At 53.5% G+C, this 16,031-nt stretch overlaps 5 protein-coding genes across 5 annotated transcripts; 1 reads left to right on the top strand and 4 right to left on the bottom strand.

The window, feature by feature from the left end:
- Positions 1 to 48: 48 nt before the first annotated feature.
- RHO25_006430 (uncharacterized protein) lies at positions 49 to 2,140 on the bottom strand (the record flags this gene model as incomplete). The annotated part of the gene is made up of 2 exons (XM_023597259.2): positions 49 to 213; positions 320 to 2,140. 2 exons carry the CDS (start codon positions 2,138 to 2,140, stop codon positions 49 to 51), a joined length of 1,986 nt encoding a protein of 661 aa, XP_023452445.1.
- A 2,277-nt stretch (positions 2,141 to 4,417) lies between these two features.
- Positions 4,418 to 5,221, bottom strand: RHO25_006429 (uncharacterized protein; the record flags this gene model as incomplete). Its single annotated transcript, XM_023597258.2, has 2 exons — positions 4,418 to 4,788; positions 4,846 to 5,221. The coding sequence occupies 2 exons, from the start codon at positions 5,219 to 5,221 to the stop codon at positions 4,418 to 4,420; spliced, it is 747 nt and encodes a 248-aa protein (XP_023452005.2).
- Positions 5,222 to 5,760: 539 nt separating this feature from the next.
- Positions 5,761 to 8,967, bottom strand: RHO25_006428 (uncharacterized protein; the record flags this gene model as incomplete). Its single annotated transcript, XM_023597257.2, has 7 exons — positions 5,761 to 6,756; positions 6,807 to 6,910; positions 6,969 to 7,071; positions 7,123 to 7,306; positions 7,356 to 7,520; positions 7,576 to 7,648; positions 7,926 to 8,967. The coding sequence occupies 7 exons, from the start codon at positions 8,965 to 8,967 to the stop codon at positions 5,761 to 5,763; spliced, it is 2,667 nt and encodes an 888-aa protein (XP_023452004.2).
- A 329-nt stretch (positions 8,968 to 9,296) lies between these two features.
- RHO25_006427 (uncharacterized protein) lies at positions 9,297 to 10,580 on the bottom strand (the record flags this gene model as incomplete). Its single annotated transcript, XM_023597255.2, has 1 exon — positions 9,297 to 10,580. One exon carries the CDS (start codon positions 10,578 to 10,580, stop codon positions 9,297 to 9,299), a length of 1,284 nt encoding a protein of 427 aa, XP_023452002.1.
- Positions 10,581 to 11,051: 471 nt separating this feature from the next.
- RHO25_006426 (uncharacterized protein) lies at positions 11,052 to 15,131 on the top strand (the record flags this gene model as incomplete). Its single annotated transcript, XM_023597254.2, has 1 exon — positions 11,052 to 15,131. One exon carries the CDS (start codon positions 11,052 to 11,054, stop codon positions 15,129 to 15,131), a length of 4,080 nt encoding a protein of 1,359 aa, XP_023451697.1.
- Between the last annotated feature and the right edge of the window lie 900 nt (positions 15,132 to 16,031).

Genomic DNA, 16,031 nt, shown 5'->3' with positions numbered 1-16,031 from the left:
CACCATCACTCCATAATAGGCGACAATCTCTCTCTTATACTGCTTTTCCTACTCATGCCCATTGGCATCCACCGACGCATGCTTTTGATAAGACGACCCGCTTCGCGTGACCGTCCTGGTGACGGAGGATCCGCCACCACTCCTTCCGTGTGCGTGTGAGTGGTAGTGAGTCCTTTGAGACTCTTCATACTTTTCCATCTCTCGGCACTTGTCCTATTTCGCGACGAGGAGAACATTAGCTTCTATTAAAACACGAACAGATATAATTGTAAGGACGTTGATTATTGAGGTGTGTATGGAAAGGGAATGTCAAGCTTACCTCATACTTGGCGACATACTCGTCTCGTTCACGATCGGCGGCAGCACGAGCGGCGATGGCACGCTCCTTTTGCTCGCGGGCTTCACGAAGCATGGTGCGAAGGTTATCGATTTCGTATTCGAGTTCGCCGCTGTCGTCTTTGTATTCGTTGATGGTTTCGGTGTATTCTTCGTAGCGACGCTTGACATCTTCGAGCTCGTGGCGAGCACGGTCACGCTGGTCTGTCAAGGTGCGGACCTCAGTCTGGACGATCGTGAGGCGCTCCTTCAATTGATGGATTTCGGTGGTCAAGTGGCCGTGGTGGTGACGGGCATCGTCACGCTCGTGCTCGATGTGCTTGATGCGTTCGGTGAGGCTGACGACTTCGGAGCGCACTTCGCTGAGGGTGGACTCGGTGCGAGTAAGGGTGTCCTGGAGGACAGTGATCTCACGCTGGCGGTCAGAGGAGGTGTGTCGCTCGTGATCGAGGTCGTCCTTGAGCTGGTCGCGCTCGATGATGATAGTGCGGTGCTCTTCATGGTGACGCTCGATGCGGTGACGAAGGTCATGCAGCTCAGACTCAACATCGCGAAGCCTGTCGTCTCTGCTGGTGACCTCTCTCTTGGACTGCTCATACTTCAAGGTGATGTCTGCGAGGCGTGCCTCGACGTCTTCGATGCTTGTAGTCTTGGTCCTGAGCTCGACACGGAGGCGGTCGATCGTGGTGGCATGATCATCACGCTCGGACTCAACGAAGTGCATGCTCTCCTTGATCTGGCGGGACTCGCGTTGCAAACGCTCATACCTGTCAGTCAACTCACCGAGCTCGCGAAAAGTCTCCTCCGATCGGACAGTGATCTTGCGAAGCTCTTCTCTGAGTCTGTCCTTCTCGACAAGATATGTGTCGCGCTCATGCTCCCATGCGGACAAGCGGCTTGTCAAGGTAGAGACTTCTTTGCGGGATGAGTCGAGACGGTCGACGAGGTCGATGTTCTTGCTCTTGAGCTCTGCATGTTCGCGCGTGAAGGTGCGCAGCTCGCCACGATACTTCTCGGTATCCTCTCGAGCATGATCGCGTTCGCTCTCGATGTGCTTGATGCGGGCGAAGGCACTCTCAAGCTCGGCTTTGATCCTGTCATGTTCGATCTGGTTGCGCGAGATGGTGATCCTCACGTCACTCAACTCTGCACGACTGCGCTCGAGCTCGTGATCACGTTCGTGAACTTTCTTCTTCTCGATGGTGATGTTGTTCAGAGCAGAAGACAGCTCGATGAGAAGCTTCTCAACTTCCTTCTTCCTCTCGGCAAGCTCCCGGCCGTGGTGGTGATGCTGGCTGTCTCTTTGTTCGAGGGTCTCGGAAATCTCATCGATCTGCAACATGAGTTCCTCACGCTCGCGATCGAAGGACTCACGGTCAGACATGAGGCGAGCCCAATATTCCTTGAGAGATGAGGCCTCCTTCGAAGCATTGGACATGAGTTCGATCAGCGAGAAGAACTTGCCCTCGGCCTGATGCGTCAGTTCCATCGACATCTTGTTGCGATGTCCATGGAGGAAAGAGCTTGAGCGTCGGGTGGTGCTGCTGACTTGTCGAGAAGTGCGCGCGAGGGCTCTCGAGCTGCTCTCAGCAGCTCCCTTGCTGAAGCCGATTTTGCCATACTTGCTAGGAGTTCCTGGATCCGAGAAGACGTCTCGGTCGTCGTTGAGTGAAGATCCGAGCTTCATGATGGCAAGCTTCTCGGGGGTGATCTCCGGGAAGTCGGTTGTGTGGCTATGGTGATGGTGAGAGTGATCAGACTCAAGTGTCGAGCTTTGGCCGTTGAGTACTGTTGCGGCAGACATGGCAAGTACACGATATGAAAAATGTTTACTAGATGGCGCCTGGAGGACAAGCGAAACAGAAAGGAAGGTGTTATGCGCGCGGATGTCCCACACATATGTAGGACAAGCCCGAGGCTGGAGCTCACCAATTTCTCATGCATTGACTATGCATTGGGCGATGGTATATGATGAACGCAATTGTCCACCTTTGAGCGTCGCCAGCGCCGATTGGAAGATCTTCGACTCTCATAGACTGGCGTGCATAAACGAATGGAGCCCAGAGTTCGCAATGGCTGGGTAGATGATCGGGGTGCTCAGATGGCCCAGCATTGAGCTTGCGATGGCGTTCGTGCTTGTACGCATCGGGAGGCGTCGTTGCCATTGACGATCTATGCGCGACTGGGACGCGGAGTGGCCGCAACGACAAGAGCCCCACGACTATCACATGCTCCCTGGATTCGCCAGTCTCTTGAGCTGTGGGCAGTACACGCGAAGGGCTTGGTTGTCAAATGCTCTCCGAGCCAGACAAACCTATCTCGAAGTAGTCAACGCATCGGGCATTTTCTCACATCCCAACGGGGAAGCGTTGCAAGCACGACTCCCCGCTTGCGTGGGGTGCTTTCCAATATAGGCGAGGTTCGTTCCACCCAGCTGGCCTCTGCTTGCAGATTTCGCTACCACGGCGGCGATGCCGATGAGTGATCCCATTGTGAACACCGTCACAGATGCAGGGACACGAGCCTCAGACACAACTTCTCCACGTATGATCGACGGCTCATCGGCTGAAGAAGGATAGACAGGTCGCCAACATAGCTGTATGCAGCTACGTGACCGGGATGTTGAGTGATGGTAACCTTGTGGAAAGTCTCATGTGGCCGTCGGCAGCAATAGGTCTAGCCACGAGATTAAACGTCGCGTGGATTGGAAGTAAACCCGTTCCTAGTCCAGTTCGACATGTAACCAGCCGTGTGTTGTTGCAAGGACTGTGCTTGGTGAACAGCAAGCGAGCATCACTGCAATTCATACCCGGCCTTTCAAATGTCAACCCAATGCCGCGATAGTTGTTGTGATCAATCCTTCTGCACGCCAGCTCGATAGAAATCAGGTAGCTTGCGAAGCGGCATGTACGAGCTGCAGTTGCACTCCACACCAGCTCAGTGTATTGTCCATTTCCAGCGATTGCGCAAGAGCGTGCGGCCCGGGTAACCCTATCGTGTCGAGATTCATGGATGTGGAGCCCAAACCCTACCATAGATTTGGTTAAGCCTATAAGAACTGCAGTACGCTCTCTTGGCTCCTTACTACGAGGGTCATCGGTACTCCGCAGCGCTTCGCCCCGTCCGCATAACTCCAGAGCACATCAGCAGTACATAGGCTCCTTCGAGGGACGTAACTTCCAGCTGACAGCATAGAGAAGGTATCGTGGTGGCTGGCTAGCATGAACGGCCTGCTGTAGTAGAGACCATTTGTGGGGCATCATGGCGGAGGCGTGGTGTCGCGGGCGGAGATCCTTCCGCTCCACGCATGGCTAAACCGGTCCATGGCAGGACGGCTCTGATGCTGCCAGCGAAATTGCCATTGATGCACACCAAGGTTCATCAATTGGCTTGAGATATGCACTGATGAATTCTCCTCAATTTGTGCAGAGGCAGCCAGCTCATCGAATACGCGGCCAAGAGCAAGCTCGGCAGTATGAGGCGTCCACGAAGCTGCAGGTGAGAAGCTTCAACTCCATGAGCTACGTATACATACCATACAAACAGCTTCCAGCTGAGTTTCTGCGCATGCAACGCATCTCTGATCATCAAACGGGGTGGTGATACTTTGTCTTGCAGCGATTCTCGGGCCCCAGGGACGTGCTCTCGGTGTCGCCGCGCTTTGCAGCATGCGGTGGCTGGCGGATGGGGAGAGACGACTTCGTTACATGCGTTCGCAGCTGCTGAGTCCCGAACACAGCTTGATGGTACCAGGAGAATACTTTGTCGCGCTCTCCGTGCATGTGAAAGAGTGGAGAAGCGAGCGATGGAAATTGCATTTTGAGGTGACGTTTCCCGTGAAGAAGGCAGCCAGTGCCCACGCGGACCACACTCCGTCCACATTTGGTCACGGCTTTAGCCACGGAAAGTTCCAGTGTTCTACAGCACGTTTTATGTGAACAGCTACTCAACTGAAAGCTTTCAACTAGACAAGCTGCTTGATGAGAAATTGGATGGTTCATCATCAATTTCTATTCTTCATACCGACATAGTGGGTGTATCATAAATCATAACTTTCCAGATATCTGAACTCTCCTACAACTTAGAGAGCAGCCAAGATCGCCTCTCCAATTGGCGAAGCAGAAGCCGGGTTCTGTCCGGTGATCAACTTGTTGCTCTTTCCGCTCTTCACAACCTTTGGCTGCCATGGCTCCGCCTTGACAACCTTGCCTCCATGCGCTTCAAGCTCTGTCTCCAGCATGAAAGGCATGGCAGCAGAAAGTTGTACCTGGTCCTCCTCTGTGTTGGTGAAACCAGTCACCTCTTGTCCCTGCACCAGCCAGCTTCCATCAGAAAGCTTCACGTTCACAAACGCAGCAGGACCGTGGCAGACAGCGGAGACGACCTTGCCAGACTCGTAGAATTCTTTGATGAGTTGATGAGAGACAGGGTCGGTTGCGAGATCAAACATAGCTAGAGTCACAGGTCAGTACACCACTCTCGCTTTGCAAAACTAGGGGCGATACTCACGTCCATGTCCACCCACGTAGAACACTGCATCGAATGTGTTCGCCTTTCCAACAAAATCGCTCAACTTCTGGGTGTTCTTCCACAATGCCTCCTTCTCCTTCAAGAACTTGGTGGACTCCTCATCGCTCTTGAACATCTCGACGGAAGAAGGATCCAATGGAGCTGCTCCTCCCTTGGGCGAAGCGATCACGATCTCGGCTTTGCCTTCAAGCTTGTAGTATGGATGAGCGAACTCGGGCAGGTACCAGCCTGTGGGCTTTCCAGTGTCGCCCATCTGATCATGGCTGCTGAGCACGAAGAGGACCTTTGGCAAGCTGCCGTCGGACTTCTTGTGCGAGCTGACGACGTTCTTTGCTTTGTCGATGAGGGAAGACATGGTGCCGGCTAGAGCAGAAGGGGAAGTTGCGATTATTCCGGACGTGGTGAATGAGTTTGTAGTTGTATGGTAGACAGGAAGTGTTGAGTTTGAGATTGAGAGAAGAGAGTTTCCGTATTTCTTACCACGTTTTCTAGCTTGCCTTATACTTTTGCACGTCGTTGCGTCGTGGTCTCTCATTGTGTCGTGGCTATTCCTCGCGCGAGGTTTCTGCGAGCTACGTCACTGATGTCATGGCAGCTGGGTTTGAGCTTCTCAGAGCTTTGAAGCCATCAATGGCCTGGACTTGTGAATGGCCGAGCCAATAGCGGGTGCGGTGACGCCAAGTAGCCCCACGCTACTCGGTGCTGATCAAGCAAGAGACATGTGTCAAGAAGTGTCATCGTGGCAGTGGATGGATTGTCATGTTTGTCGAGTCGAGAGAATCTTCTCGCAGCAGCGCGGAGAGAGGAGAGTCGGAGAAAACTTCATTTGGCAGGACTTGGCTCCGCATTGTCGGCCAAGAGGTGCACCAGGTGCGTGGCTCCTGCCATCTGCACTCAGTACAACTTCCTCAATTCTTCCAACAGCGGCCGAAATACTTCACATGCAGCATCATTTTCTCTCCTATCTGTCAGACACAACCCTGTAGCATTTGCTTCCGCCCCAATGATCGCCAAATCCTTCTCTTGTTCACCATCGAAGACCTCTGTCCATCCAGGTCCAGCACTCGGGTTCCTCCCCATCCCAGCCCAAATCGCCTGCAGCTCGGCACTCAGCTGCCTCTGCTCATTCGTCGCATTTCCCCCGGGATAGGTGCCAAAGACAATAGGAACCTCGCTCGAATGATACGCGCCAGCTCTCGGAAAGATCTCGAGATTCGGAAATTCAGCATCGTAACGATATCTCCAAACGTGAGACTCTTGACCTGCTCCCTGTCGAGCAGATACCAGAGCTTCCGAGAGTGCTTTCGTTGGGCAATTGAACAAGAGATCCGTCTGGATCTGACTGATGAGCAGGAAAGCATCTGACAAGATTGCTTCCGCATACGTGAGGTAGAGTTCGTCAATGATGGTGCTAATATTTACCATCACGTAGTCTTGGATCCAGCCCACGACCGAAGAACGATTGAGAACGTCGACGTTGTCGACTCCGATAGAGCCAGTGTAAAGTCTGCCTTCGTCGCGATTCGTGCCGATGAGAATGGGAACTTGGGCAAATTTGCCGGAGATGATGTTGGGTAAGGCGTTATTGGTGTGGGTGATATTGTCCTCATCAGGCGGAAATTGTAAGTTCTCCTCTGTGATGAAGGCTTGGAGATCTGTTGCGGGCACTTCACGCAGACAATCGAGGCTGGAAGACGCCGAATCGCATCCAAAGTCGGCGACGACTTCGTTCCAACTCAGCACTCCATCGCCGATGTTATTCGATGCTTGTGACTGCAGAATAGCTCCGTGGTATGGGAGCGGCATGAGAGGGTTCGCCAACAACTGTTTGACAGAGTGACCACCTGCTGATTCGTCGAAGATCGTGACACGAGAAGGATCTCCGCCGAACTGGCATGCATCAGAACCGCTCATCAAGGGTCGGCCAACAGTAAACTTACCGCAGCAATGTTCTCCTGCACCCATTGCAGAGCAAAACGCTGATCAAGGAATCCCGAATTCCTCAGTCCAGCAGGTATTTCTGGGCTATTGGAGAAGCCAAACACTGTTCCACAGTCAGTCGATACGATTGAACATGCAGAACTAGCTCTTTCACAGCTTACGATTGGTTCGGTAGTTTGCTGCTACCACCACCACATCCTCGTTCATAGCAAGGGAGCTGCCATTGTAGCGAGCATCAGAAATCGAGCCAAGTATGAGGTTGCCCTTCGATGGTTAGCTCTGTGAGCTACGCTCAAAACCTAGTGACATACTCACTCCGTACAACCAGAACAGCACAGCCTTCAAGTTCTCTGGTGAAGCGTTCCGAGAAGAGAAAATGTTGAGGTACAAGCAGTCTTCGCTTTCGTCGCCAACTTGAGTACCTGTACCAGGAGCTGCATGCACACTCAGATTTACAACCCGACAGTACGTAATTTCTGTTTTCATAGTGCCCACCAAGCTGTTGAATGCAAGTATTTGGCGGAGTCTGCGCAAGCAGTGGCTCTAACCAGGGGTCTGAGGCTACTGGAGGGCTGAATCTTGTCGGCGGACTTCGCGCAAATGGTATTCCTAAATATGCATTCGCGAGCCCTGTCACGAAGGGCTGGTTAAGCACGCCAGTAGCGGTCCCAATGACAACGCCCTTCGAGATCGTCACTGTAGGCTGAGGGTCACTATAGCTCATTGTCAGTGCAGCAGAAAGCGAGGGTCTAAAGCCAAGTACGAAACTTGCGAGGATATGCGTGATCATTGTACCGATTCCTGGAAGCAGTAAACTGTGATGATGAGGTGTGCTGCAAAACTGTCATGAATTATGTAGAATGTTTTGAGTGAGCAGAATGTTCAGCTGAGACCCATCTCTGTCTTGGCCGCTTTCAGCTCCTCACGGATGTCCGGGTCCCCTACGGGTCTTGTCTTTTTGACCAAAGGATGCAACATCCCATGTCGCGAGCCCTAGAAGCCGATAATTCAGCACACACGCATGGACGTCTGATGCATCAAGGGATTTCTCAACACTGATTCGGACAATACTCGATCTCGCCCCGCGGGTCACGAGCCTCCAGGGCAACAGCACGTACTTTCATGGTGTTTCCTGCGTTGAGCATCGAGCCACAGGCGATCATACACATCGAGATAGACATGGGCGTAGGCTCCTGCTTGGTCTTCGCCTGCGACATTTGGGGAATCGAGCGTACGACGCCGCCACTCTTCTACAGACTCGTCTTGCGGACCGTCATTAACCGTTTTCTCTCGCTCAATCGGTATGAGTTTAGTTGATGAGGGACTTTGTGGTGAAGGCAGAGAGTCATTGGAGACCCTCGTAGTATCAATGTAGCGTGCGGTTGGTGATGGCCGTGTTATGTCTGGGCAGTGCCTCTCGGACCGGCCAGTAGACCGATCACCATAGCCACGGGCTGGATTGTCATGCTGGTCATGTGAAAGGGTTGACATTGGACCAGTTGTGCAAGTCATCGTGGCGGATGCAGTGCGGCCGCTCAGAACTTGATCATGAACTGCGCGGTACTTCAGCTCAGCAGATCGTGAGATTCGAGACGAGGGCGTTGGCAGAAAGTGTGAACTACGACCCAACTGATTGAGAACATTGAGAGCTTCGTGTCCTGGATTGACGGAGCTGGCGCCAACAGCGATCGATGTTGCTGATTTGAGATCTTCAATTGCTGGCGAAGATGCTGGCGAAGAACTGTGCAGACCCATTTGGGCGGCGTAGATCGAAGGAAGGTTTGAGGCGCTGTTCGGAAGATGCTTCGGTGTGCAGTCAAGCGGCGGGCTTGATGCTACGATCTCGTTCACGAAAACGACGGTACCGTTGTCGCCTAAGATATGGTCTCGAATCGAGCGACGCAATTGCTTCTTCTTCGGTGTGTTGAACGGTGTAGGAGGCAGCAGCTGGCTTGGAGATGAGATGCCCTGCGACCCACTTGTGCTGCGACATGGCAGTCTCTTAGATCTGTCTTTGGACTCGTCGCTAATGGTTGTGTCATTTGGGTCATTCGCAAGCGACGATTCTATGTTTTCCTCGATTGCATTTGGTTCGTGTAGAATAGTAGTGCCCGTGACCTTTCTGTTGCGCAGATTGCGCACAAAGGTGAAAATCGACATTTTGTGGTAGTGTCTGATGCAGATGGCTTATGCATGCTGGGCTCTGACAGCTTGCAGAAGATATATTCGCGAGCGTTGTGGGGCACCAGGTGTCTTGCCAGCGAAGACAGATCTGTTGCAGAGATGACAGAATGTCTTAGAGACGGCCAGACGCTGTTGAAGGCATGTCTCGTTCCAGTACAGCAGACGGCCTCAGCTTGACCCTGAGACCTGTCGCGGCTGGGGCGCTGAATAGTCCATCGATGCACGAGCAGTGGATGCGCGGCCTGACGATAGCAAACCACTAACTGAACTTTACGCAACGTTGTTGGATGTGGGCCAGTATATCTTCAAGCTCTCGGTGGTGCGAACGCAAGTGGTGCTGCTTCGACCTTTTTTCTTTCCGACCTGTCGTAGAGTTCGTAGTAATGGCAGAGATATTCTCCTGTAAGTCCCAACGTGATGATGCCTCCCGTCCATTTCCACGCGCCCTTGAAGAACCAGTAAGCAGCGTCTTTCACATCATTGAGGTCGACTTTGCGAATCATATAGGCCGAAGTGGCGGCAGTGCCTGCGACTGTGCCCAGGAAATAGACCGGCCCGGCACCGATAGCGATTCCTGCACCAGCGAGGAGGCCAACTTGAACAGCAGAGACTGCCGATAAGAATAGTTTGGCGTTCTTTTCCTGGGCAAGAGCAATGCTTTTGATGCCCGCTTTGGCGTCGTCACGGATGTCCTGATAGGCGTAAATCATGTCGTATACGATGGTCCATGCAACGCACGAGCCGTACAAGCAGGCAGCAGCTGTCAATGCCGTCGGATCGCTCAGTACATCAATTCCGAGGGCAGGGAATCCCATCATTGCACCCCACGAGAAAGTGAGACCCAGTACTGCTTGCGGATAATTTGTCACCCTCTTTGCCAGCGGGTACGTTGCTACAAGCAAGAGGGATGGAACGCCGTAGAAGAGACACACCAGAGGAAACTGCAAGAGAAGCCCAAGGCCAGCGAAGAGCTGGACTCCAAGATATGGAATTGCCTGGCGCACCGTTATTGCTCCTCTAGCGATCGGTCGTAGTCTAGTGCGGGTGACATGTGGATCAAGGTTGCGGTCCCATAAGTCATTGACGGTACAGCCAGCACCCCGCATGATCAGAGCTCCAGTGAAGAAAAGGCCAGTGGTGTAAAGGACAGTTGTGGGCGGAACCACGGGATTGGTAAGGGGCGCCGCCATCAACGTGCTGAATAGGCATGGTAGGAACAAATAGTAGGTACCAGCAGGCTTGTCGAGGCGGATTAATTCAGCATATGGAACCCAAGAGCGTGGAAGGTACGAGAGGAGTCCGGTGGTAGGGGGCTTGTATGTCTGTAGGGCGATGTCTGGAGTTGAGCCGGTGGGAGATATTGGAGGCACTGAAGCCGTGCGCTGGAGTCGCAGTCTCGTCCTGTATAGGAATGCATTGCTTGTCTTGGTGGACCCATACGAGTAGCGCGTGGGTGGGAGTGGTGATGGTCTTGATCCTGCTGTGAGAGTCGCTGTCCACCTCCTGCAGCCAATGCTCGGCAATTGAAGCGCAGGACGCGTCGATGGGGTTGCTCTGCAAAGAACAGCAGAAACGCGCAAAGTGGCCATGCTCAGGATGGAGTGGGCGCAAGTGAGCAATCTGTGACCTACCTCAGTTCGGCATAATCTCACGAGGTGAAGTGAAGTGATGCATACTAACCTCCCAACGTTGTTAGATGTCTGCAGTAACTAAAGGGCCTGCAGGCAAATCGCCCTTTCCATCTCGGGCGTGTTGCCAAGCCTCGGTGCGGAGTTGCCTCTTCGACGCGCTTCTTCACGGCAATGTCCTCCGTCCACGAGCACATCACCACTTGAACACCATCGCACACGACCGACGATCCGCCGACAAGCTGCAGCGCCCCTCCGCGACTCGAATACATCTGGTCAAACGCGCTGCTGAGCAGTGGTCGGCGACTGACGGAAGATGCGCGTGAGCTGGTGACAGCACGCGTTTTGGAGAAGCGGCAGTCTCACGTACTCACCTACGAGCATTGAACGAATACCACACGACGACTGAGCACTGCGCACCTCACGACAACGATGCCGGCTCAACGGCCACGGGCATCGTTCGAGCCCATCGCCCCTGACTTCGATCTAAAAGCACTGGTCGAGTCCACGCCGAACTTCCAGTATGTCGACCGCATCAGTTGCGAGATGATCGATCAACAAGGCTTGGCTGCCTTTGAAAAATTGGTTCTGTTACATGTTGTTGTTGGGGGCAAGCCGCTCGTCATCGATGGCTTCGAAGACCGCCTGGACCCGTGGACATTCACAGCGAAGTGGCTGCGTGACAACTGCGGTGACAAGGTGGAGCATGCTCGCAATCTCACTGCAAAGGAGAACCTCCCGCTCACCATGGGACATTATTTGAGGAACATGGGACTCCTCACAAACCAATTCTTCGACAAGCCTGGCGCCTATCGTGAGAAGAACCGCCAACGAGTATATCTCAAAGATATTGATTGTCCTGCTGTGTGGTGGGACAAGTTGAAAGAGCATCTGCCTGCCGCTCTGACATACCTTAACGACAGCACCGGAGAAATTGGTGGACCAGGAGCCAAACCAGATCCGACGAGCGCGGCACCTGGTCGCAGACTTGGCAAGGGCATTGCAAGAGCTGGTGACCTAATGAGCTCGCTCCCACTTGATATGCGAGCAGAGAACTTGATGTGCTACATTGGTCATGAGGGGACATATACACCGGCCCACAGAGAGATGTGCGCTTCATTGGGCCAGAACATCATGGTCGAGGCTTCCAACACTGTGTCTGACGATGGCAAGGCTGAGAAGCCAGGCTCGTCCATCTGGTTCATGACAGAATCGAAAGATCGACACACTGTGTCAGAATACTTCTTGTCGGTCCTCGGTCATGACATTGAGGTCGAAAATCACTTTGCTCAGGTCGTTGCATGGAAGAAAGCACCTTTCACCGTCTATGTTGTTGAGCAAAGACCTGGAGATTTTATTCTCATTCCGCCTCTCGCTCCCCACCAAGTTTGGAATCGTGGAACACGCACGATGAAAGTGGCCTGGAATCGCACGACTGTTGAGACCTTGGAGATGGCACTGAACGAAGCGATCCCGCGATCCCGGATCGTATGCAGAGACGAGCAGTACAAAAACAAAGCCATCATATACTACACCCTGCAGAAATATTCGAGCCTCCTCTTAGACGCCCAACGCCAAACAGCGATGATGCCAAGAGATGCAGTGCATTCTTTCCTGTATTCCGGCAAGATCAGGCAATTGATCAAGGACTTCAAACGCTTGTTCGCGCTGTACAAGCAAATGCTACTTACAGAAATGTTCTCTCCCGAAGATCGCGACTCCCCTAAGAATATCGAATATTTACCCTTTGACAGCAACGTCACTTGCGCGTATTGCCGATGCAACATCTTCAACCGATTTTTGACTTGCCCTTGCTGCAAGGATATGCTTGGGCACCATGCTGATGCCGAAGATGGAGATCCTTACGATGTATGTATGGACTGCTATGCGATGGGCCGTTCATGCTACTGCATAAGCGGCTTGAAATGGGTTGAGCAATTCAAGTGGAAAGAACTGGTCAGCAAGTACGAAGGCTGGCGTAAGATGATCATTGAGTTGGATGGCGGCCAGATCACGGACAAGACGCCACTCTCACTTCTCGAAGAGCGTAGGCGGTATGGAAAGAAGACTCTTGCAGAGGTCTGCAAAGACCAGTTGAAGCGACGCCCGTTCAAAGACCCACACAAGTCAGATGAACCAAAGGAGGACGACGAGTCCGAGGAAGAGATCGTAGTCGGCGATGACGGCACAGTCAAGAAAGTCACCAAGAAGAAGAGCAAGTCATGGCTCAAGAACAACAAGCCGTGTCATGTCTGCTGCCACAGGCATCCTGTATGGAAAATGGCGCAGTGCACGACCTGCGACCGTGCCTGGTGCTACGGATCTCTCTTCCGCGGTTGGGACAAAATGCCCCTAGAGATTATGGAGAACCCAGACTGGTCGTGCCCGCACTGTCTAGGAATTTGCTTCGCCGGCGCTTGCAAACGTGAAGGCAAGATGCAACCTTACGAGCCGAAGGGCACTCTGCTTGGACACGACACGAAGAAGGTCGCCGATGTGCGCAGCACAGAAGCACTCGTCGACTTTTCCGTCAGCAACCTGAATTGGTTGAAAGAGGATGAGCAAGGCAACAAGTTGGACACGCGCCGCCTGAAGCGAGCTCGTGCAGAGGCGGACCGTGAGAAAGACCAAGATCCCAATGTCAGCGACGATGGAGGCGATGTTGACGAGACACAAGTCGCCATGGAGTACTCTCCGGTGGATGCTGGTCCTCTGGATCCCGCTCTGGGAGGCGAGCCTATCGCTTCAAGCAGTCGGCACAACAACCTTGGTGATCTGGACGACGAAGCAGCTCTTGCTCGGAGGCTGCAATTGGCAAATGCTTCGCTACCTGGACCTGCCGGCATGGTCGCGGGTGCACCTGTCAGCGGCGTTCCGGATGGCTATGCTCCTCTCACGGCAGCTGGTTATGCCGGATATGCACCAGAAGCTTCAATGTATCCCGAACCCGAAGGAGACAACTCGTATCACTACCCCATCCGGAATGGCGACAATTTCGACGAGACGCCTGGAAAGAAGGGCAAGGGGAAGAAACGCAAGCAGGTCCGCGGAACTGGCGAAGAGGAGGACGAAGACGAAGATATCGCTATGTCGAAGGCACCGAAACAGAAGAAGCCGCGACTGATGGCGGCAGGATTTCGCTCACACGACCTCGCCGAGGAGGCCGTCGGTGCATCGGCATCCAAAGCAAAGAATGAGGCACAGCGCCAATTCGAGAAGGAGAAAGAGCGTAAAGCGCTAGACAAGGCGAAAGCCGAAGGTCGCTTCATCATGTTGCAAGCTGCCATCAAGGGCAAGAAGCGTATCGTAAAACTCCCAATACCTGGCAACCGGCTAGCACAGGTCATCGCGCAGCAGGCAGCAAAGGCTGCCTTTTCTGCGACAAATGGGCCTGACGCGGACGCTGAGCACGAAATGGAAGACGGAGCTCAAGACGAGGAGCAAGATACCAGTGGCTTGCTGTTGAAGTCCGACATTGCACCCAAGAGGAACCCAACAGAGGCCCGAGAGCAGCGACTACGTGACGGCATAATCGTACATGGGGGCGCTAAGAAGGCATTGGTTCCCGTGGAGAAGGATGACAACTATGGCTATGTGTATCGCCAGAGGTTGCCGAATGGTCAAAGAGTTAGGCGCGATATGAGCAAACCGCAACCAACGCTGGCCAGCAGCAAATCACGCCGAAAGAGCCAAAAGAAGGCGACAATGTACGAGGAGGTCGACATCGGCTCAGACGATGACGATTTCGAAGAGGGCACTTCCTTTGTCGCAATCAACAGTACAGCTGGGAGGAATCGTCGCTCCCTCCCTGGCTATCTTCAAGACCGCCACGAAGACGATGATGAAGATGCCCCTTCCGCACTGCCCGATGACCATCGAGATCGTCCCGCTAAGCAGCGACCGTATTCAACGCAGCGCAAGCGTCAGAGTATCAGCGAAGCAGATGCGCAGCTTCAGCAGGAGACACAAGATGCTGCTGCTACTCCCTCTCTTGTAAGGCCAGCTGCTTCGTCGTCGAAGAAAGCGGCCGGCAGACCTTCTTTCGCCGGCAAAGGGCCTGTAATGCGGCCATCGAATGCTCAAGAACCCATCACGATCGAAGACGATGGCGAGACGAGTGACGAAGACATTGACGCGACCGGAGGGGCCCCGAATGGCAGCACTGTGAATAGCACGCCAGCCACGAATGGTTCAACCTCCCGACCTACGTCGACGGGCAAACCGAGGGGCAGGCCGTCGAAGCCTCTCGGAAACAAGACTGCCGCTGCTGCGGCGGCGGCGGCGAAGAAGGCCGAATTGGACGCTCAGCGCAAGGCTGCTGAGGATGCAGAACAGCAACGCCAGCAAGCAGAGGCCAATAGACTCGCGAAGTTGCAGGCATTACAGATGCTCGAAAGCGGTGACATGGACTTCGATCCATTTGACATGAACCGAGCCGGCGGCAGTACGATGTTCGATGATGGTTTCGACGACGAAAGTGATGACGGCGCGGACGAGATTCCTGCACGGTAAACGTGGAGTGAGAAAGTTGAAGTTGTGAATTGAAGAAAGATTCGCAAGGTCATAGCTTGGAGGACAGTATACAACACGGACCAAGCCCAACACAGCGAATTACTGCACACGAAGAGACAGCAGCATCTTGAACATCGTGTTAGCACCGCTCAGGTTGTACAGTATTGCCCATGAGGCATTCTTGCATTACATTGCATCGCGCTTTGGCCGTCTCTTGCTGCAGAAGAAAACAAAAAATGCCAAAGCGTTCGCTCCCAATGCATCACCATGATCGGCTACCACCAGTAGCAGTCGGTTTCCATCTCGTTCCCAACTGCCGCGCTCGAGACACGCGCCGATCTGGCACTAAGCCACCACGCGAGCGACCCTGTTACGCCATGTTTGTTTTCTCGAACGAATAAGTCTGCCAAGTCATGCAGCGAACACCATCTGTGGCTTGCGGTTGTTGGCCGTTTATGGTTTGGGCTGGGAGGCTAACAACCACATGTTGTGGCGGCCCGCCAGTTACCTCCTCGTACCGAAAGCGCCTCTTACTTTTTGCTTCGCGAGTCATGGACATAAGTTTCTTGTCGTGTGCGTAGGGAGTAGGCTAACACGTGAAGCGACGACCTGGTTGTTTTAGAAGTTTGGTGATGATACACACAACGGCCGTTCGCGCGTTGCGTCTGTGCCGTACGTCAGACTATGTTTCAGGGCTGTGATCCTGCTCGCCTTTTTGTTCGTTTGGGGTCTGGTAGCAACGGACTAGGTGTGTTCTAGGTTTGGTGCGTGGCTGCCTTTGACGTTTGATGAGACAGCTTGGTGATGGAGCGGAGCGGCAGAGGCTGTGGTCACGGATGTGGTACGGGACATGTGTTCACTGCCGTGACACGGCATGCCGATTGGTCGGCAATTGGACTT

The sequence above is a fragment of the Cercospora beticola genome, chromosome 4, assembly GCF_033473495.1.
Source record: "Cercospora beticola chromosome 4, complete sequence".
In the NCBI taxonomy this organism is placed as follows: domain Eukaryota; kingdom Fungi; phylum Ascomycota; class Dothideomycetes; order Mycosphaerellales; family Mycosphaerellaceae; genus Cercospora; species Cercospora beticola.
Note: the sequence above shows the minus strand (reverse complement) of the source record. Positions and strands in the feature narration are given on the sequence as shown.